Below are 23442 nucleotides of genomic sequence, written 5' to 3'. Positions count from 1 at the left end.
CCCTGACCAGGAAACATTCCCCGAAGAACCATTGAGGAATAGTTAATATTGAAACCATGGCCACGGTTTCTTCCTGAATCTCAAGACTTTTAAGTCAATCATAGCATCTAAAAGTCTGTTGCAGGTTTCCGATGTGACCCGGAAGCTTGAAAAATTGAGTAGTATTCCAAGGAGTAAAACAAGGTTGCAAACTCTCATCATTGCATACTTGCCAACATGACTCATTCCAATCTGTAAGTGCTTATCCAGTCCTGTTTTTTTCTTTGCATTCTGGGATCTGTACCACTGTTCCCATTATTTCTTTAATGTATTTATGTATTGAGCATGTGTATGGCACCTATACAGCCAAGTTGTTTCTAGGCACCACAAGGCAGGCTGTGGGGCACAGAGGAGTAAAAATAATAATGTTCCTACATTCGGATTGTGCAAGTGCAATATGAAGTGCAAGGGAAGAAGGCAGGTGAGGGAGGAAGGATGGAAAAAAGAGAGGGGGGAGTGAAGAGGGGGATGTGGCCCCAGGAGCTGGGCAAGTGCTAAAGGGAGGCCAAGAGGGAAAATGCCAGGGGAAGAGGGGTGAGGGTTGTTAGGAAATATTTCATATTAGAATATAATTTTCCCTCCATGTGGCAACCCCCAAAGTTTTTGCAGCTGTTTTACACCCTGATCTAAACTCTGCCAGAGAAGCGCAGCCCTCCGCCGCACTCCTCTGGGCTTTCGCTCAATTCTTATGGGGAAACTGACATGCCCTTAAGACAGTCAGTACTGGGAGACTTTGTTTCCCTTAGTCCTTTCCTCATGTTGCAGCTTTTGTGCTACATGTAACAAGAGTGCACTGTAACTTACCTTACTGTGCAGGTGTGTCAAGGACAGGACTGGTGGCAGCTATCGTTTATCTTATGTTTTGAACCCTCTTTTGCCATGTTATCCGTGCTTACCGCGTTTGGCACGAATAGGTGGCCTGGCTCCAAAATGGCCATGCCACGTGGTTCTTTGTCCTGTCCTTTGGCATTCTTGCCCCTTCACCTTCCCCAGGTCGAGCCGACCCAGGTTAGTCCTTATTTGGTCATGCACTTTCCCGCGAAACACAAATGCCTTGTGTGTGTGCCTCCAGGATGTGGGCTGGATGTCTGTTCCCAATACACATCCAGGGTGCCAGAGAGTCTGCAGTGTCCTGAATGCCTGGGACCACCGTGGTCCGTGATTGGTCCACGTATGGAGTGAGTGTTTGTGAGCAGATCTCCCAATGGGTCCTCTCCGTTTTGGCACGGAGGGATCTTTGGATAAGAGGAGGCCGAAAACACCACTACCATGTCGATCTCCTGAGTTCACACCGAACAAGGGATAAGGAGCCAAGTATCCTGCAACAAGAAGCCGAGTTTAGGAACTGCTGGTGACCGGCTGGAAGGTTTGGCACCCTGGGCCTGCTGTTGTCCTGCGAGACCCCTCTGCCTCTGATCGTCCTAGAAGGTCTGCGAAGGCACTTTGACCCATTGGAATAGTGGGACCAACTATTCTCGGCACCTTCATCAAACCCTGCAAGTAAGCCTCTTCGGAAGTGTCCCTGGGCCAACCAGTGGACTGACAAGCTTACGCGGGACGTTTGCTCTTTCTCCGCCGCTGTTTCGGGGAAGCCCTCAAAACTTGGCCTACTGCTAGCTCTGTGTCGACGGCACCCTCACACCGAATTCCATACACTTGGCATTCCCAGGTCTGAAGTGAGACGAGTGCGCCCGGACCAGAGTAAACGCGGTTGCCATGTTGCCCGGCTGTGGTAACGACCTGTGCACGTTCGCTGCATTTGTGACCCCCTCGAACCTGCATCCTGCTACTGCGGAATCTACATGGTGTTGAGACTTCCTGCTTGTCGCATCCGAACCTGCCAGCAACGTGAACTGAACTGGCGTCGGGGACCGGTGAGTAGTCCATACCCCAACCGGTGGTCCCTCGCGCAGGAGCCCATTTCTTTTCTACCGCTGTTGCGAAATAGCGACTCTATCCCGCATTCTCACCCTGCCTCTGCCCACGGGTGGAGGCCTTGCTTGAGTAGTGGGAACTTGTTCTTCATTGCCTCATCCACCTTCCTGAACTGTCAAAGATCCTTGAAGAGACCCTATTTTGTCAATTGGCACAAGTGCGTGCATGTACTATTGAGCATAAGGCTCCTCTCTTCGTTGGGCTTGGACTACCTCATAGTTAGGTGTATTTCTGATGTCAAACTGGGTCTAATGATTACTTGCACTGCCTGTTTTCTACCCCATCTAGGTGGTCTACATATTGCGTGCTCCTAACTCTTAGACCCCTCTGTCTTGTATATATATTGTATTGATTGTGATGTGTTGGTTTACTTTAGTATTATTGTGATTCTTTACTATGGTCGATGTTACAAAGGCCTTGTAATAAATGTGTCTATATTTTTAATATAACACCTGCCTGGAGCAATTTGTAGGTGTCCTTGCCTTGTGCGTTCATTGAGGTCTTTCAGTCACTCTAACCCCTCTTGAGACTTAGTCTTGACCGCCGCCATCGCTACCGTGATTGGTCTGGCTTGTCCAGAGGTTACCCTGTTCCAAGAAACTAGGCTGGTCTTCTGAACCTCTGCCCCTCCAGGTCAGAGATCAGAAATCCATCTTATTAAGGGTCAATAGTGCGAAGAGCGGGCTGGGCCAGACTCAGTAGGCTAGGCAGGGAAGGGTGCCCAAGGGCAAGTGCTGGTTATAGAGGGGTTGGGGGGGAGACTGGTCAAGGAGTGCCTGGCACCTGTAGGAATCATAAGGCGCCAGGAACCAGTCTCAGCCACAGGGGGAATTAGCAAGGGATGGGGTGAGGGAAGAAGGGGGAGAAAAGGAAGGTCTTGAGGTGCTCCTGGATCGGTTGAATGATGAAGAAAGCAACTGGCAGTGCAGGTAGAGGCTTAGCCAGGGTGCCAAGAGCTCCAGATGACAGGGGAGGAGAGCATAGTCCGACCAGGAGAGAGGTGTAGTGAGAGGATAATAGAAAGGGATCTCTGCTGAGATTAGTGCATCCAGGGTGTGGCGCACTGGAGGGATGAATGGTGAGGCAAAGAGAGTCACAGATGCTGTGCAAGAGTAAGGTGACGCATCAAGAGAGTCACAATGAGTATTGAAGTCTCTGAGGAGGAGAAGCTTAGAAGTAGAGGTTAGGAGAGAAGGGGCGAGGTCGGCCCACTCTTAAAGGAGGAGGGAGACTGGTCCATTGGCCTGCAGATGGCGCCCAGAGTGAGCGAGAAGGTTGGAGAGATGCAAAGCTTGCAGACAAGGCATTCAAAGTCGGAGTAGCATTGGTTGCTTATGATGGAAGCAGGGACCCATTCAGGGAAGATAAGGACTACTCCAATGCCAAGACAATTACTTCAAGTCCCAGCCTTTGTGAATTATGCTAATGACAATTGTCTTGTAATTAATCCTGTCAAGACTAAAATATTGAAGTTGTCAAGGGGCTGAAGACATCTGTGGCGGGTTGGGTCTTGGTGGATGTTAAGATTAAGTGATCCGATAGTATTATTTATTTGGGCTTTTCCATTACTGCACAACCCACAAATTTGAACATGTGTTCTTTTGTAACTCAAAAGGCAAACTGCCACTCCAACCAATTAGTAAGGTTTGATAAGAGGTTCAGACGATTTTCTATTAGGCCAGCAATTTGGTTTCATAAAGGGAAAATTGTCCCAAAGCTAATCTACGGCATTGAATTATGGTCAGAAAGGTTGCTTAAATGCCTAGATTTAGTGGAGGCTGCAATTTAGCGACATGTTTAAACTCTGCCTAAATCTGTACCGTTATTGACTATACTATACGAGCTGGGCTTATTGTCAATAAGAGTTAGAGTGAGTTGGAGACAGTTATCATTGGTTCCTCAGAAGGTCCTCTGTACTCTGATATGACACATTCCATGGATACTGGTTCTTCTGTGAGAGGGAAACCAAGTTATCCGAAACATCCTAAGATCCTGTGTAAAAATATACTGTACAAACTAGAATTAGAAAAGGGGGATTTGCTGTTAACCCCAGAAAAGGTCAAAAATGCCCTCTGTGGCTATGAATGGGTAAATACCGTTGACTCATTCCATCCATGCTTATCCTTCTTTGCAACATCTCACACAAGAACATAAAAAAGGAGGCACTACTCCCTCTTACTTAAATCTGTTTCCAAATTGTTTATTTAGGCTGCTTATGCTAAAATTCTGTTTGATTCTGCTGTCCACCAGATAAATTCTTTTGAGGAGAGGGCAGATTGCTCAATCAGACGCAATGTGTAGATTCTGTTATGACGGCAATGTTAAAGAGATTGTGAAGCACTTGATTATACACTGTAGTGCTTTGAATGTGCAGAGATCGGCATATTTGGAGAAACTGTTTGTGAAAATTGATTGGCAGAATGCGGATAGGAAAAGGTACTTAAGCTCCCAGAATCCTAAGGATGGGTTATCTGTAGTTGTGTTTTTAAATTCCCTGCATTTGTATTCACTCTGAACATAATTCTGTTTTAAAGTGTTTTTTTAATGAATGATACTGTTAAATATCTGTTTACCTACTTGATTGTGAGATGAATTGTGATGTTATTTAACATTTTCTTTTTAAGCTAAATTGAAATTGAGTTATTTTAAGATTTGACATTATTCTTATTCTACTGTGTTATTTTACTTTGAATTCGTAAAGGCTTTTTGTAAACCAAATACAATAAAAACATGTCCCAAAATGCAAAGAAAATTGCAGAACTGGGTACGCACCTACCAATTGAAATGGGTCATGTTCCCAACTATGCCACTATTATTCCATTTCTATATAAATGACACTAATGGAACTTTGCAACACGCCACTGAAAATGTTATTCCATCTGGGTGACTGAAGAGTACCCACCTTGTGATCTGTCAATGACACAGTGCTAGGAGCTAGAGGAGCAATCTTATCACAGAACCTTATAACAACATGTGAGGTCCTCCATTCTTCCTTCTCACTGTCCATTAATCTTATAAATAAAAGCCAAGAAATTGGCCTATAAAAAGACCCATTCAAATCTATGCTTCTTAAGGTCTCAGGGGCTCCTATTCCTTTCCTTGGGCATCATGCACAGAAAGGAAAGAATTTACTGAAAATGCTGAGTGATATCCTGCCAACCTTTCAAATGCTTTGCATGGACCCTTCAACAGAGTTACTACCACTTATAAAAACAAACTGCTATTGACTTTGCTCTATGCCTTCGATGGTGGCAGGCTCAAACAAGCACAAGTTTTATGGCAACATCTTGTTTGTTGCTCCCTCATTAACAACCAGGGAGTTAAGAACTACATAAATGATTGGGGTTTTAGTGGTATCCCGATATGTCATTGTAACATAATACAGAGGAACCTGGTTTGGTGCCTGCTTAGAACAGTTGCAGAAGACCTTCTACTGTGCTTTAACTCCTTGTGCACCCCATGGCACTCTTTGAGTTGGCGGACTAGTTATTGAACCCTCAATTGCTCTGGATGAAAAGCGTATTCTAAAACCACCTACGCAATCCATGGCCACAACTGGAGGCTACATCCAGGCCTCGAGAAGCTACCGGGTAGGAGCTAGCATATCAGAAAGGGAATAGTAGACGGTGATCCTAATGTGGAGACCATATAAAAGCCAAGAGCAGGGACTCATCAATCAGAATTGATGCTTGCCTAGGCACCTTTGCTGAAAACAACTAGCAAATAGACAGCAATGACCCATATGAAGCTTTTTTGATGGCCAAATGGTAGAATTGACCAAACACGTGATTTGTATTGTCTGTGATACTGATCATTGAGGGACATGATGAACAAAGTACAATAGGCAGAGAGGGAAGGCAAGATTCACTTGACCTGGTCGAGCTCTCTGGTTGTGCAACCTCTGAACCCCAGTGTGTTTGCAGAGCTGCACCATGTTTTGCACATGCTTCATTGGTTCAGAAACATTACCCCGTAGCTTCTCTCAGTGTCACGAGGCCTTAGGATGGCGCTGTGATTGGTGCTGGTCAAGGGTTTTTGTTCTTGCTGGTGGTGCTTTTGGGCATCGTTGTGATGGAATAACCATAGAGGTATAACAGACGAGTGTACGTTGAACTCTTGTATTTGACCGAAGTAGGTTTATGAAAGTCTGCTTTTTTTTAATGCCTTTACAGTTTAATTGTTTTGGAAATCGTGTTGAAATGTATTTGCTTGAGATGTGTTATGAGAAGTATTCCTTTCTGCAATAAACATAACTGTTGTATTTCCTAGGATTCTTTGACTCAACACCGCCAGCAACAGCAGATTTAAGTAGGCGTGGAGCAAGTCCCAGGTTGCGACAGTTCTAGCACAGACAATGCAGTCAAGCGGCAGTCAGTCTGCTCACAGGAGACTCAGTTCCATCACGCAAACGTGAGTTATGTGAGTCCTGGGGGAAGGAGTGTCCCGCCCCAGGGTCTGAATATCCAGTGTCAGGAGGTCTGTCTGTGATGCATGCCATCTTGCTGCTGCCTCAGGCTAATCAATGCAAAGGCAGCTATCAACCCTTTTTTCAACAAGAGGTTTGCAAGCACATTAGACAGAAACTAAACAACACATATACAAGTGCATAAGATAATATTGTGGGTGCGGATCTTGGAACAGAGAATAAGCATACTCTCCCTTGTAAAATGGCATGTCTACTCTTCAATCTGGTGTAGACCTCTTTCAAGTGGTAGCTGATTGGATGGCTTCCTTTTCCCCATAGCCTTTCGTCTTGGGAGGATAGCTCAGGGGTAAGGTGCTCGCCTTGGAAGCAAGAAGACACAGAGCAGCACAGGCTCGATCCCCGGGTCCACACTTAGAAACTTCTGGCTATTAAGCGCGTTATAAATGACCTAATCATACCATATCCTAGTAAACTTGAAAGGTGTCTTACCAGATTGCAACGCAGATTTCGTCAACATCTACGCATGTCGCGGTGATGTCACAGCTACTGTTGCAGCGGCCTTCGTTCTTGCAGGCACTGGGTTTCACGTCACAAAACTTGCACAGTTTCCGAATTGGCATATCCCCCTCGATGACAGGATTTCCATAAGCATCTTTAACTGGACAGAAAAAGAAATGACTTAACAGTTGCCGAATTTCATTACAGCGTCTCCACTTTCTTTTGTTGTTTTGGCTTACTCAGAACGTATGGTACCGTTACATGTGTTCCTACGTGTGTGCTGATACTGCAGTCTTTTGTTATTTGTCCACAATTGGTTACACTTGAATTAGTAAAGTTGAATGCATAAAGTTTAGAATTGCATTGCGGAGATGGCGCTGTAGCATGGCCTAGAGATGCGTGCGGAGGAGCAAAGAAGGCTGTTCCGAAGTATGTGGCCGTACACAGAGAAGAACACGGCACCACTTCCGGACAAGCTGGATGCACGATGCCCTAGTAGACTGCGGTTGGCTTAGCTGAGGGAAAGACCAGCAGAGTATGTGATGACCACATTACTGGCATAATCTGGACCCACAATGGGCAAGCAGCGGGAGGTCAAGCTGAGGACCTTGAATTCGATTTTTGCATGAACTCAGAGTCAGCGAAGGGATGGGGTGAGATGCTTCTTGTCTTATGTCCATTGTCAAGCCTGGCAGCCCCATTACAAACATGTTAGAGTCTATCCATTTAGTGCTCCTATTATTTATTTATTTATTTGTATTTAGTTCATTCGAACTTTTACAAAATCAATAAATTCACTATTTCACAGTTTCAAAATTCCTTTTTCATAAACTTCAACTCCTTCATCCATATTTCCCAATCATATGATACAGCAAAGCTAATACAGAAGGAAAGTTATAGAGGGAAAAATTGATATAGACTATCCAACACAATGTTATATATAAAATAATGAATTTATCGCAGATATTCCACTGTCAACCGTGTCCATCAACATGTTGATAGGAGTACTCACGTTTCAACTTCTCAATACTATTTCATAGCAGGTTTCCACACAACTTTGTCATTTTCAAATATGCTTTCACCACACCATCATTGCCATTAAATGTTAAAATTGCCACTACAGGTATTCCTTAATACTTTTTCCACATGACACCAGACTTTGTGTAACACAATAAATAAATAAATAAATAAATAAATAAATAAATAAATAAATAAATAAGTGCTCCTATTATATTATCACGTGTTGTCACAAATTGCATCTTTGGCTACTGTTAGTTAACAAACAACACTTACAAATAATAATAATAATAATAATATTAAATCTAGGGCATCATTTATTTATTTATTTCATTTGTATAGCGCACACTAACCCTCCCCTCAGGCATCAGGGCGCTGGGGAACCAGACAGAAACAGGCACGCTAGTTCAACATCCACGTTTTGAGGGCTTTGCGGAAGGCCCGGAGAGAATCTTCCGCTCTAAGAGAATGCGGGAGGGAGTTCCATTGTTTCGCTGCAATGACTGGAAAACTGGAGCCGCCAGCTTTAGAGCGTTTGAATTGGGGTTGCACTGGCCTATGGGTCTAAGGTGTTCTGGTGGGCCTGGTCGTCTGGGATTTGGTGATTGTTTGCGGCAGATATGGGGGGGGGCTGATTTGGAGATACATTTGTGGGTGACTGAAAGCGTTTCGAAGGAGATTCTTTCTCTGACAGGAAGCCAAGGAACCGCCCTGAGAGCTGCTGAGATGTGCTCTGAGCTAGGACTGTTGAGAGGCGCGCATTGGGCGTTATTTTGGATAGTCTGGAGTTTCTTTAGATTGCAGGATGAGGTGCCGGCAAATAAGACTTTGCAGTAATCTAGCCTCGCTCCCACCACTGCACGGGCGATGGTTAGACAGTTGTCACTAGTTAGAAAGCGTCTGGCAGCATCTACAGATTGCTATTTCGTGATGATGGGTGCTTTTTGACTGAGAAATCAGATCAAAAGAGCAGATGGAGCCTTCTGATAAAAATAACAATGATATATTTCTCTATGGTACAGAGATCTTGTTTTTCAGTACACAATGTGTTAAAGATGGGTCGGTAGGTTCTGAGTGAAAAGACTGCCCAAGTAACACACCCAGAAAGTTAAAAACGACTACAACAAAAAAAGAACACTCTGAGTATAAAAATACCAATTAATAAGCTACTTAGTTGGGAAATCATTTGATAAGTAAACTCTTACCTAATAAAGGTACTATCCAGGGAATCTCATGCCCTTCGGCCTTCCCGTGTTCTGGATCTTCATATAGAAAAGGAGCACACAAAAGAAAAACACCATTATGTGATATATCAAATCAGAAACACAAGCCGAATAAGGAGTCATTGAAAGATCATTGTCAGCAGTGGAGAACCAGTGGCACACCCATGTTATTATGTTATGTCATGTTAAAGTATATTTATACCATGCACTATCACCACCAGAGTGATCCCCTGGGCCTCTGGAGGATCTGAAAAGGAAAGAGGGTGGGATGGGTTAGTAAGGCTGAGTGGGGAAAAGAGCAAGGGAGCTGTGTGCGAAATGCTCGAGCACACTGGTATCTCATGTGCCACAAGTGTCCCCATGCAGAGGAAAGTTAAAATGTGCTACTATATGACAGAAGAAGGGAGATTCTGGACAAAAAGAAATTGATTCACAAAAGGGTAAGCTTACTCCCAAAAAATGGGCACCCACTACAGATGTGTAATATACACATGAGTAAAACGCACCTCATTTATGAGAAAAAAGAAAAATGAAAGCTGCCCATATTCCTCAGAACCTTGCAGATCCTCCCTGTGTCAGATCACGAAGATCTGGGGGAAGTTTAACAAATTCGTTTTATTTGTACTTGAATATTTCTTCCATTGCAGTGAGGATCTTCTGCCTCAAAGAGGATCCCTTCTGCCTGATCAATGTGTCTCTTTTCCAGCGATTCATTATCTACACTTCCCAGGATAAGACATTCTGCTTTTAAACATGAAATACCTTGAGAAATGCTCTATAGATGGGTGTTTTCTCGCCTCCATTAGGTGTTACAGGTTGAACACTCTACCACGTCATGCTTCGTCAATGGAACTCATGTCTGTTATTAAAAGTAGTGACACGTGCATCTTGTGCTGATTAAGGTTCATCCATACAGATTAAAGACCAGAACACGGGACATATCAGGAAACAAACATGGATTTAACTTAACAATCACTGCAGGTGAGATGCGTACATGTGCCTTTATCATCAAACTATCTGGATCTAAGTATATAGAGACCTCGCGGGTTGCCTCTATGGTGTATGTGTTTGTTTTAAGCAATATTTCTTGGGCAGAGGAGGCATTAGCGGGCCAAGTAATGCCACGGGGCCATAGTAACAGGCCAGAGTGAAGCATGTAAAGCCCCGCTCCGAGCCTCCTCATTGGCTGGGCGGCTGCCACACCCCCCTCGTCGGGTACTAATTATAGAAGATTTCTCTTACACAGTGCTCGGACCACGTTGTTTATTTACCTTTCAAGCAGATTTTAAAGCCTTGGGAAACTGCTTTAGTGTATATAAAGGTGAGCGCACACTGTATGTATATAGTAATATATTATCTGCCCATTGTTTTGCTCCATTTCGAGTATATTAATATTTTTTTGTGATATTTTTATGAAGAATGTGCTACACCATTGGTAGCCAACCTCACAACTTCCAGATACTTTGGCCTATGGCTCCCATGAGCCCCAGCCAGCATTGTGAATGGCAAGGGATCACGGGATATGTGTTCCCACTCTGATTTAAAAGTGAATGCATGTAATATAACTTAAAGCAACAAGGTTTATCATGGTCTCTCACCTCTAGAATTGCGTGACCGCAGGCAAATGATACAATCTTAACTCTGTGGTCCTGAACATAAATGTTGAACATAGTTATTATTGGACACCGTGAAATTGAGCGTTTCCTGACTTCCTCTTTGGACCGTCTCTTAATGAATAGATCTGAAAGGGGGAAGAAACGCTGAACTCCCTGTTACAGAATGGTGTAGAGCTGCGAACCCCAGGGCACTGCTTTCTTTATGAAAGTCACACATTATCTATACTAAAAAAATAAGAAACACCTCCCGAGTTGGGTGGTATACGCGAAAGCCTGCTGGGCCTCCTTCAAGCAGTCTTCCAATATGGAAAGAGTACCCTGGACCGGGGTTTCGGCACACTTAATCTTAAAAATACGTGACCTGCTACTTTGACCAACTGAATTGAGTATAAGAATTGTGATCATATGATTTATTTGTATCTTAAAATATGTTCTGTGTGATGGTAACTGTAATTGTATAAAAATGCCTCAATTTATTGAATTTTCGTCGTGATACCAGTGGGTCTGGGCGAGTAACAAATGTAATAAATAAATAAATAAATAAATAAATAAATAAATAAATAAATAAATAAATAAATACAGAAGCACTTGCCCCTGGCAAAGACCAAGCTGTTTGCCTACTTGAAATACTTAAAAACAACCTTCGACTGTGTTCTGAGGAGCCTATTATCGGAGACTCTATGGGCCAAAACCTACCAGGCAACCTTTTAGATCCAATTGTGCTCCTTTATTCCTGTACTGAGGCTTGCGACCCTTGGAGTATGTGGCAGGGGGCGGCTATGCAGCCGTTTGAAGAGGCCAGGGGAGTCAGGCAAGGCTGCATCTTGGCTCCCCTGCAATTTTGTATTTACATTGATTCCACAATTAAGTAGCTACTCCACGAACATGGAGGGGGTACTATTAAACCAGCATTAGAAATATACCAGTTACAGGCAAAGGCATCAAGTGTGTATGGTTCAGATATGTGGGGTTATGCTAATACGAGCTCATTACTCAAAGTGGAAAATAAGTTCCCAAAGAGAATACTCTTGTCATCTCAGAGCTACGGGCATGGCATGAGATCTAAGCCCAATTGACGATGAGGCAAGTGTGAGACCTATGCATCTCTGGATAGGAATCTGGGGAAATCCAGGTTTGATTAAATATTGAAAAGCACTCACCTATGTGTTGTCAATGGGAGGAGGATTTAAAATTCCCTGGTTCGTTCTTACAATGGTCGGTAGCACTGGGCATGCACACCTACTGGGAAGAACCATCGCTAATTACAAGGGATCATAAATTAAGAGCTAAAGTGGCGTTCCACACCTATAGGAGGAGTAAGATAGCCTCTGAGTTTGCTGTTCTGGTTCACGGCTCCGAATACCTGGGGCGCGGTACCTTGATGAAATCACACCAGCTTATGCGCAAGCCTTCTATATTAATTTCTGCATCAGCTACTTATATCCGTGATCTTTCAGAAGCCGCTGGGGGAAACCTACAGGTACTACTTGTCCCTCATGTGGAGCCCAGGTAGAACATCTCCTCTACATTGTGATCTTTTGCGAGAGTTCTTAAGGTCTAAGAATGATGTATCTCAAACCAATGTTTGTCCTGCACAGCATCGCCAAGACCCACGAGTTATGAACTTTTGCACTTTTGCAAATCCACCTCAAATCTGGACGTGGTTTAATATGTTTCCAGGTATGTCCATCGGGCATGGCTGAAGAGGGAAATGACCATGGGGAATGTAGTGTAATGTATTGTTTTGGGTTGTTGTATTATCTTTGTATTTCATGACGACGATTTCCTAGTGTTTTATATAGTTATTATTATTTACTTATTAATTTATTTATTTGTTTATTTCTATAGCATTGTAGCCCCTGGGCATCGGGGAGCTACAAGAGTGTAAGCTCGGTATGGCTCTGATGGGGCTTTGATAGTTACAAGAGTGTAAGCTCTGTATGGAAAATTGTTCATTCAAGTATGTGGATGTCCTGGAATTTTCTAACGCAATGTTCTTTTTAACAAACTGGGCTGTACTATTTGTATTGTTGTCGATTTGTGATGTGTTTGTACCTTTATGTTGAAAAAACCTCATTCAACGTAGAAAAAGAAGCAGCAAAACCACTCCTTAGTTTGTATTATAGAAACTTTGCACAGGTGCAAATGCAGTTAGTATTTGGCAAAAAAATACTGCACTATTACAATGTTTGCACTAGTCCTAGCACAAAAATCCTTAAAAGATTACAGGCCTCATTACGAGATTGGCAGTCGGGTAAAAAAGTACAGGTAACAGAATCACTGCCACCTTTAGCACACAGCCAAATGTCAACCTTGGAGTTATATTTATATATTTATTTATTTATATTGGGCACCACTGACCCAGAGCCTTAAGGGCGCATTACATAGACAGAGCAAAGGGCCAGGCGAAGAAACAGAGATCAAAGACTAAGCGGGATAATTCCAGCCTCCTTATCTAAACAGGTCAGTCTTGAGTCTCTTTCTAAATACAGCTGTAGATTTGTCCTCCCTCATGTCTGGTGGGATAGTATTCCAGGCCACGGGGGCTGCTACAAAGAAAGCTCCTTTCTTCACCTGAGACAATCTATATGCTGGAATTTTCAATTGTTTGGTTACATATCATTATCATTATACCTGAGGTTACATATATTAGCTTTCATCTCTAACACTTGACTCAGATGCAGAGGTGAGGGACCTGTGCATAGGTCAGGGGTAAGGGGCGGATGGAGAAGAAACCAGGGTATGGTCTGCAATTAGGTGGTAAGAGAAGACAAACGAGAAGAGGAAATGACCAAGAGAGGGGGTGTAGAATTTGCTACAAACATGGAGTCCTTTGGTACTCCTACTGGACGAGTTCAGAATTGGAGGCGAGCTAGTTCCATGAAACAAAGAAGGAATATTAAGACAAGTAAGAGACGATCCATACATATGGCAAATTTTACACACATGTATCAAGGTATGAGAGGGCCTGGAGGCGACAAAGGTGATCAACAGCCTCAAAGACTGCAAGGGGTCAAGTAGGATGAGAATTGAGGTAATTTGCTTGTGATAATCATTAAAATGATAGGCGAAGATGTAGTCCTGGGCTGTTTCTATGAAGTGTCTGCTTTTGTAGCTGGATTGACGTGGTTGCAGAGTTCTTTGACCCCTAGGTAGGCGGGGATTAAGCTAAATATCACACTTCCAGAAGCTTCTGCTGCTGTGGCGGAAGGGGACCAGGCATGTTGTTGGGAAAGTTGTGTCTTTTTAGGTAGGTAGCACAGTGGTTTCTCTAAAGCAGGCAAGAAAGTTCTAGCTTAAGGACATTGTAGTAGAATCAGGTAGGAGGAGATGGTTTGTGGTGCAAAAACATCCATCAGAACTGAGGTTGGGTTGACTGCACAGGGGATAAGGGCTAGTTCAGTGGGAGGGCTGGAGAGAAGGAGGACTTATGAGAGAGAAGGAGAGCTGACTAATTATGGAGTCTCATCTTATACACCTCTAAAGAGATGCAAAGATGTTGCAAGAGGGCAAGAGGTCTAGTGTAGTCTGGGGGCCAGCACCGCTTCCAGAGCAGCAGAGAGATTGTGAGGGTGTGCATGGAGCAACCCGTTTAGTATAGCAGCTAGACTTGGCAGGGCCAAGGAAGCAGTGAGAGATGAAAGGAAGAGCGTCTAGAAGGCTAGAAGAGATGGGGAGGGATAGCATCATCAGTGCTGTAGACGGATTTGCTTGGACGTCGTAAATTGGTGAATCTAGGGGGGAGGCGAGGATTGAGGGCACGATCATATAAGCTTATTAGTAGCATTCAAAGGGAGAGGTGAGAGCTAGGGGACCTGACCACAGCAGGAGGGAGCCAGACAATCCGTTCTGAATTCATGTTTAGTGGGGGAGGGTGGGTATAGAGGGGCGGTTTTGCAGCAGAAATACTACAGTGCATGTGGCAGCTATCACACACAGAGGAGAGTGCCACTGAGGTGAGGGAGTAGGAGTGGCCAGTTAGATATAGGAAGTTACCAAAAACGTCTGTTGATTGGTTGTCAGTGGAGGCCAATGGGTGGACGGAGAGAACGGGGCCAGGTTTGAGGCAGTAGGGTAGGCAGATGAGAGTTCCGGAAGGTTAAGGCCTCCATAATGGCAATAGCGGTCTTAATGGGTAGAGTTCAGTAGGACATGTAGGGCAATAAAAAGGACTTGAGAGGTCAGGTGACTTACAGAATTGAAGAATGCCAGGTAGGATTGTGAAATAAAATTGCCCAGGGCACTAATAACAAACTGGCCCATAATCGCAAATGGAAATGCTTTACTTTCTCATGACAAACTGTTTGAGTGCTACCTGAGGCCGTGTTTTTGGTAAAATAAATTGTAAATAGTGCCTTTTAACACACATTTCATCAATAACATTGGGCAAACTTAGCAGCTATACAGTGCAGTAACTAACCAACTATGGCACACAAAATTGGCACACACTCGAATGTTGGGCAGAGCCCATCAGGCATTGCTCTCGTGCTATAGAGGACAGTCTGAGCCTGGAAGAATAGTTAGTGGTGTTGGATAGAGGAGCTGAATCGCAGTGTGTTCTAAGGAGGGGGGGTTTCAGGCGGGGCAGAATGTGAGATGGTGAGAGAGGGTGGATGGTCTCGGCCTATCCCTTCACCTCTGAGTAATTCAGCTGGTAAGATGGCTCAGTGGGTTAAATACTCATTACTGTGATCGATGATTCATCTGCAGGTTGTAGGTTCAAACCCCGGCAAGGCCAACTCAGCCTTTCATCCTTCTGAGGTTGATAAATGAGTACCAATTTCAATTGGGTAATGATAGTAATACATGTAAATATGTCCTTTGGAAAGTGCTTTAGATTAAAGCGCCATATAAAAAACTCTGAATTATTATATGGCAAAGTCTTTGTGGTAGGTCACCAACAGTGGGCTGGGTCATGTTTCAGTGATGCCAATGACAGAGAGTTTAAGCCGATGTGAGTTGACTTGGACTATAAGAATTGACTTTTTAATGAAGAGAGAGATTGAGCATTCCAGAGCCCAAGCAAGAGTGGCATAGGTTAAAAGGAAGAGGGGGATGAGAGGGGAGCACCCAGCAGTAGGTGAGAAGGCTGACTTGGGTGTGAAGAGATGTTAATTATGTCAATTATGCCGCTAGGAGCCTAGAGCCAGCAAGAGAAAGGCAGAGAGAGTGTGGTCAGTAGCAGGGTGAAGCTACCTAAGGGTTGATAGGCAGAGAACAATCTAAAAAAGTGATAAACAAAAAGCCAGCACCGACAAGTAAATAATTAAATAAATAAAACCAAAACAACGGTGGGCTGAAGCAGAGGCCTTTAATAACTAACAGCTCGCTGGGCTGTGAGTCTATTGGAGAGATCTGGGGTCAACCTTAACTTGTGAGTCTTAATCCTGCCCAGACAAATTCAGCCCTATACCCTTTTCTTGGTAGATTCGATGATTACCACAGAGTCAAGTTACAATAGCGTAGAGTAACATTTCAGGGAAGGTATTATCATCAGTGGGTGTAGGTGTGTGGGTATAGGGGTGTGTGGGTGTGCGATGTATGCACTGATGATATTGATGCCTGGATCTCTGTATTATTCTTTTTCAATGCTTTTTTGTGTGATATGTATGTGCATTTGATGTATTTTATCTAATTTCCAGTGCCTTTTTCTTTTTTTTTTCTACCATAAATTGTGAAGTATTTTTGTTGACTAAACACACATACATTTTTTTTAAAAAGTAACAGCCTATGGTAATCCAACTCATTTTATGACAAGCCCTATTATTTTTGTGCTATGAGAACCACATGTATTAATTGTATAATTTGAATATTGCACGCGAGACCCTATTATGATACGATATGATATGATATGGCATTCATAACGCACCTATAACACAAGTGTTTAAAGGCGTGATATTAGGGTACGGTGCTGGAAGCCAGAGGGCAGGGTAGCTTCTCGCGGGTAACCAGTTGATCCTTTTGACACAAACGTCATGGTTTGTTTCAAGTTAATTTCCAATGTGAGCGTTTTGCATTCAGCGACACCTTCGTAATTAATAGGCCAGAGTATTTTGTGACGTTGTACTTCATTTTTTCAGGTGTCTGTTACATAGGTCATCAGCTTCATGGGGCTTACATTGCCTGGGCAGTCAGTAGTCAACTGAGCAGTCAGCAGTAAAGTGAGCAGAAAGCTCGAGGTGCTCAGCTAAAGCCTGGATGCACTGTTGTACAGGTGTAGCTAGTTGGTATGCAGAACGCTGGAAGACATTGGCACATACCTTTTGTCAGAGCAGGTTGGACGTTGCATAGCTCCTCCCGGCAGAAGCACATATAGAGGTTCCCATCGGCCACTTTCCTTTCTTCCATTGCACACACATCAGAGGAGGGGTACTCTTCAGCGAGGACAGTGGAGACGTAGAGGCCCCGCTCTAGACCGTCACACAGTGCGTCAGAGGGTGGGCTTTCACCAGTGATTCGCCTAAAGAATTCAGGAAAAATAGAACGGAAACAGTGCTTTATTTCATGTCTGTGTTCATTCACTTTCTGTTTTCAGCAGTCAATTAATATTATTAAAGGCCTTGTTCAGTCTTCCTTTCTTTCTCACTGGTCATTTAGTTCCATTTGTTAGCTCGGGTTTCTATTGCTCCCAAACTACCATCAGGACCTATCAGAATACCTGACAGTGCAAGCAGAGCATGCCACTGAAAGTGAAACTACTTACTCATTCACTGAAAGCAAACATCTAAATGCTGAAAGCATTTAGGGCCCGATTCATGGAATTTTTTGCCCGGTGCAAAGGGGGTTTTCACTAGTGCAAAGTGTGACTTTGCACTGCCAACACACATGCCGATTCATGGAACAGTGCAACGTGTCTTTTTGCCGTGCAAAGTCGCTTTGCACTGCTCCACCCTGATTCATGGAGCAGTCAAAGTGTATGTGTGCCGTGCTTTGCACTGTTCCATGAATCAGCATGTGTGTTGGAAGTGCAAAGTCACTTTGCACAAGTGCAAAGCCACTTTGCACCGGGCAAACCATTCCATCAATCGGATATTTTGTTTAAAATGGAAGCATGGGTTATATTCTTTTATAATTCAGGCTGGCAAATAGGATATAGCAGTGCCCAATGCGCTGCTTGCAATACACACGCACACACACAACTCTGGGCATTGGGACTGGGCAATGTGCACACCCCCACACACAGACACACCCTAATCCTGGAGTCCACCCATTCCTTTTCTTAAATGCAAGGCTTCGAAACCCAGGACAGCCCTATTTTATCCTTACATCCAAACCCTGAGGCTGTCCGAAGGAGCTTATATGGTTCTTGGTGACAAACACTTTAATGTAAGTGTTGTGAAAATTGAAATGTGCGGCAGGCCTAGTGTGTATTATGTACTTAGAGATTCACTCAACCAACCCTATGCTCTTAGCAATGTTTGCCAAATGTAAGTTTCAGAGTTCATTTTTATGTTCCCCAAATGTTCATTATTGTTCTTTGCCCCATTACCATTTCTCATCGGAATATTCCAAAAGCAGTGAAATGAAAGGGCCCTAGACTGTTCATTATGGAAATGATAACCTCATATCAGAAAACAATCCATTTGGTTATTCTCGGTTTTGATAATGTGCTTTACTAACACACATGTAACATTCTTATTACAATACATACCACTGGAAATGAGCATAGAACAACTTCAAAAATAGAAAGTTTACAATGATAGTAAAATTACATAACTTCCTTTTTTTAAACAGCATTCTGTCTCTCAAAATATCCTTCCTTCTTAAAAAGGAATCCATTCAGATTGAAACCAATGAACTGTTTATTCTTCATGCACCAAGGCAATGCTTAATTATGCATGCCGGGCATTGACTGGTGGGTAGTGTGTCTGTACCTGCACATATGTTAGAGTATGCACAAGAATTAACTAAAAATAGCACATCCAATTGTAGAGCTTGCAGACTAGTCCTCTTATCTGTCACAGACCCTCCGACTCCAAGGGACTAGCTCCCTCCCACTCAGCTCACCCATATGGACCTTGTGCCCTCAGTGTGATGGCGGCATTCCAGCAGTGCCCACACCATGACGTGTGCCTGCAAAACCAGGGTGGTCCCCACCTCACGAGACACCTCTACCATTGCTGCTCTCATTTTACTTTAACCATAAAAAAGCACATCACCATCCTTCAAGATAGCTGTGCTGTTCCTCTGGTCATGCTGCTGTCAGCAATGGCTCTAGCAAATGCACACATGACAAAGCAACTCTCACCCACAGAGAGAGAGATAGAGAAAGAGTGAGACACAGAGTGACAGAAATATCGAGACAGAAAAGGGGTGCAGAGAGAGAGCGAGAAAACTAAATCAACAGGTAATATACTGGCTATAGGTAGTGTATGTGTTTAATATATAGCCCGAGTCTCTACACAATAATAGTGTTTGCACACCTGAACGTAGCACCTTGTTTATATTTTGAATCTAACAGTACATTAGCACTGACAGCTAAATTTGCTCTAGTGCTACGTGTGGAGTGTGATCCAGTGGTGAACGGTTGGGATTATTGTGCTAAATTGTAGCGTAGCTGTATAATGATAATAATGTATTTCTTGTATAGTGCTACACACCTATAGGTTTCAGAGCACTGAAATAACAAAAGACATTATTATCCCACAGAGCGGTACTCAATTTATGAACTTTGGAAGGATGAAAGGCTGAATTGACCCTGCAGGGATTCGAACCTGCGTCAGCAGGCTGCGCACAGATATCAGCAGTGGTTAAAGTATGTGGGAGTGGTTCGGAGCGGTGTTCCTCTACTCTCAAAAAAAGGTTTTACTGTTCCTGTACTCTTAATTTATAAAGAAGCTGTTCCAGAATGGTTTAGTTATAAAATAAAAGTGTAGGAAGAAGCTGACACTTCCATCCAGTTCATGCACTGCACTTAACAATCCCTTAAACAGCAGATGTATTTGTTTGAGGGTTTCCAGGGCTCAAGTCGAGGGTATACGCAGGGGGGCGGGGCGGAGTCCCCTCCACTTTATTCAGAGGGTGGACTCAGTCCCCTCAGCTAAAAGAGAAACATGGATGTCCTCTTTGAATTAATGAAGACCTCGGGGATCAAACCACAGTCGCCAGGTTTGTAGGCCGGTCACTTCACCACTGCACTATATAACCTGATCAAAAACAACAAACAACTAAAGGTGGAGTATCTCATTTCGGTACTGCAAGTCCCAGGGAAAACATTTGTATTGGTTCTTGCAGCTTAAAACATGCACACATTTTAAAGTTTTCAAAATCACTATTAGAAGAAAATATCCTGACTTGGTTTTGTGTGTGTGTTGATTTTATGAAAGACAAATGCCATTTGTCCTGTTCAATTTGGTTGGTTATTCAAAGTCAATTTAATGAAATGCACACATTTCACTTTGACATGCTAATTTCTGACGACGTCACATCCAATTGCGTTTGTTGATGAGTCCCCCCACTTTAATTTTTAGGACTTGACCCCACACGGTTTCGATGGCGCCTGGGAGTGGGCTTGAGGATGGGGTTTGTGGGGAGCAGAGGCAGGCCAGCAGGGAGCAAAGTCCCACTACTTCATTTCGTACACATCGACCACGGGATATCAGGGGTGAGCGCTTAGCCCCTAAAGATCCATCTTGCAATGATGATTTTGGTTACTGGTGCACCTTTGCTTCCTGTTATGAAGGAAACAAAAGTGTTGACTTGTTTTTCGCAGGTCTTCATTTCTACTGAGGAAGAACATGATTGCTCTTTTAACATGCAGTGACATGGAATTTTGAAATGTAGTTGAAAAAAGTGCATGAGGTCTCAAAATCACCTTATGCTTGTGCATAATGACAAAAGGTTTGGTCACTCAGAAGGACTGTAACTCACGTATGCTTCTGATAGAAGTAATTGCGACAAGGAATGCCACTTTAAAGGTGTCTCATTCATTGGCTCAAAAGGAGGTCTCATTAGTCTTTGAAGGACCGTATGAACATCTCAGCCAGAAGGGTGGGTGCCCGACTGGTGGATAAATAAGCTTCACACATTCCATAAGTTGCTTGACAATAGGCAACTTCCACCATGACACTATCAGGGTCATCACGAGTTTGGCGGTAGTCCTTGAATGCGGCAGTAATGCTATTACCGCTGCATTTAAGGGTCCACCAAATCAAATGTTTGGCTGCATTTACCCCTAGCTCTGAGCTGGTGATAAATGCGCCGGGAAAATTCCCATTTTCGGGAGCAATTTGTGCCGCCCTATTAGCGCACTCTAATTGTTCTGAAAATTACTGTTACTGCCAAACCCGTGATTTGGCGCTAATAGCGCCAAAGGGTTTGGTGGTAACGCTATTAGCCCGGGCAGTATCCCAGTGGTAATACCGCCGGGATACCCCCCAACTCGTGATGAGGCCCATATGTGTTGAGCGATGGTGTACACTGCACTGCTAACACTGCTAAATGTACTTTGAGTGAGTTGTAAATTACACCTGAGTCAAGGAGAAACAGCAGTTTAGTAACAACGTCTGCTGGTGTGATGCCAATTGGGTTGATAAATTTCTTTAAGTACCAAATGGCAAACCAGTTTCACTTGCTAAAGTGGCAGTATCTACGGTCACCTTCCTGTGCTGACCGCAAGATGCCCCTGCATTGCAGTGGCACGTCTAACTGGTCAAACTCTGTGACCCCATGAGCCAAGCTACCAAGTTCGTAATGTGCAGACTTGGATCTGTTATCTGCTGTTGCTCTTGTGTTAACAGGTTTTCTACTGGTTGGAGCTTGATGAGTGGCTACATTGGCATGCTTGCAAGGTGAGGGCACCAGTGGTGCATCGCCTGCATTGGCGCAATGTGAATCATTATCAAGTGTTCCTGCAATAGCATGGGTTCTGATTTGCTATCTAATGGTGTCAGTGAAAAGCATGTGGGCATACCCATTGCAGTTCATCTGTAGTGAGTTCACTAGTGACCCCTGCTGTGTGTACCTGGATGCTAAGGATGCACATTTTGCATTCTCTGCTGCCTAAAAAAGGCCTATTGATGTATAACCCAAGGCTGCTACAATCTGTGAAAGCATGTGCTGATTTCCCATTCTTGTTCCCTCACTGCAACCCTGCTTAAGATGTCTGCCAGACAATTGTGCACTACCACTATACGCTGTGCTTGGATAAATATGTTTCTGATGATGCATCAATGCCAAGTGTGCAGTGCGAGAAGATACAGTGCTTTTGAATGTGTGACACCCTGTTTGTTTATGTAGGATATGGCTGTGGTACTGTGTTGATCAGCAAGCTCTTGTTTTGAAGTAGTGCTTGGAATGAGCATAGGTCCATTTTGATTTCCAAAAGTTCCAGTAGGTTTGTGTGCTGTGCTGCCTGCTGTTTGGACCACTTGCCCTACACTTGGAGCTCTTGACAATGCGACCCCCCCAGATGACCAGTGAGGTGTCTGTGGTCATGGACTGAAGAAATCTCTTCCCTTTAACAAATGTCCACCACTGGACCATGTTTGCCAACTTTTGTGATGCCATGACTAGATCATCCCATCCGCCAGCTGCCTGAGATTACTGGCTTGTGAGCCATTGCTGTAGCAGGTACGTATTGAGGCGTGCATAAGGAATGATGAAAATGCATAACGCCATCAACCCCAATGGTTCTACGACCCTTTTGACTTTTATCAGCTGACTGACCTTGTAATAAGGGAGTTGGGATAGTAATGCTTAGACTCTTTCTGGAAATGAGTAAAGCTATCACCACGGTTGTGTCCAAAATGGATCTCAGAGGAGACAGATCTATCATCTCCTGAGCTTTTTTGGCGCATGTTTCTGCGCTCTTTCATGTTATTGGTCAGTCATGTAGATATAGGTACATTGGTATGTTCTGCCAGCACAGATGTGCTGCTACCACAGTGAACAAACGAGGTGCCGATGCAATACCAAAAGGAAACCTTTTGAACTGAATATGATGGCTGTCTTCCTTGAAACGCAAAAACCTGTGGTGTCCTGGGAACATTGCAATAGGATATAACTCATCTTTCACATCCAAAGTTGCCATGTAATCTCCCCTCTTTCAGAGCAGGTTTACTTCTTGTAAAGTTCTCATTCAGAAATTTTAGGGTTTTACTTTTTTTTCCACTGGGTGTAGGTTTTTTTTTTGTCATTTATAGGAACTAAGAAATAGAGCAAGTAAATTACCTGTGTTTACGGGTTCCATGGTACTAGTATAATGGCACCCTTTTAAAATAGCACCAGAGGTGTCTTTCTATAATCGAGGCAGGTGTTCCCGCTGCATCTTTCTTGATTTTCCTCTACCACCTTTCCAAAAAGCATTGAGTCCTCCACTTGCTTGTCTCATACATTCATCTGGGTTTCTGCTTTGGTGTCTGTGCCTCACAGCGCGCACATGATGCTTCATCACAATTGCATCAGCTACCTGAGCTCCTGGAGTTTCTGCTGCATCCAGGTCATTTCTAATGACTGCATTTTGTTAAGTGACTTCAATTCAGCACTCCAACTAAGTCAATGCCTAGTCTAGGATGCCCAAGGGAAGTCCTTATTTATATATTTTTATGACAAGTTCATAGATCTGGATGATAAACCCTTGTATAACGCCCCTCTCTTTGAATCCCCCTGACTTCACTGAGCCAAGAAGTAGGTTTGTTTTGCAAATTAAAAGATGTATTGAAAAATTAAACAATATATATATCACACG

At 43.6% G+C, this 23442-nt stretch overlaps 1 protein-coding gene across 1 annotated transcript in view; it reads right to left on the bottom strand.

Annotated features, from left to right (window-relative positions):
- TGFBR2 (transforming growth factor beta receptor 2) overlaps positions 1–23442 on the bottom strand; it is a 248507-nt gene that overhangs the window by 61797 nt on the left and 163268 nt on the right. Inside the window, exons 3-5 of the mRNA XM_069648799.1 lie at positions 17015–17214; positions 9121–9177; positions 6890–7058 (exon numbers count right to left, since the gene is read on the bottom strand). Of these exons, the coding sequence (XP_069504900.1) occupies positions 6890–7058; positions 9121–9177; positions 17015–17214 (426 nt within the window). The remainder of the gene's footprint in view (positions 1–6889; positions 7059–9120; positions 9178–17014; positions 17215–23442) is intronic.

The sequence above is a fragment of the Ambystoma mexicanum genome, chromosome 2q (assembly GCF_040938575.1).
Source record: "Ambystoma mexicanum isolate Mex_15411 chromosome 2q, UKY_AmexF1_1, whole genome shotgun sequence".
Lineage (NCBI taxonomy): Eukaryota > Metazoa > Chordata > Amphibia > Caudata > Ambystomatidae > Ambystoma > Ambystoma mexicanum.
This window is presented reverse-complemented; position numbering and strand designations above follow the sequence as displayed.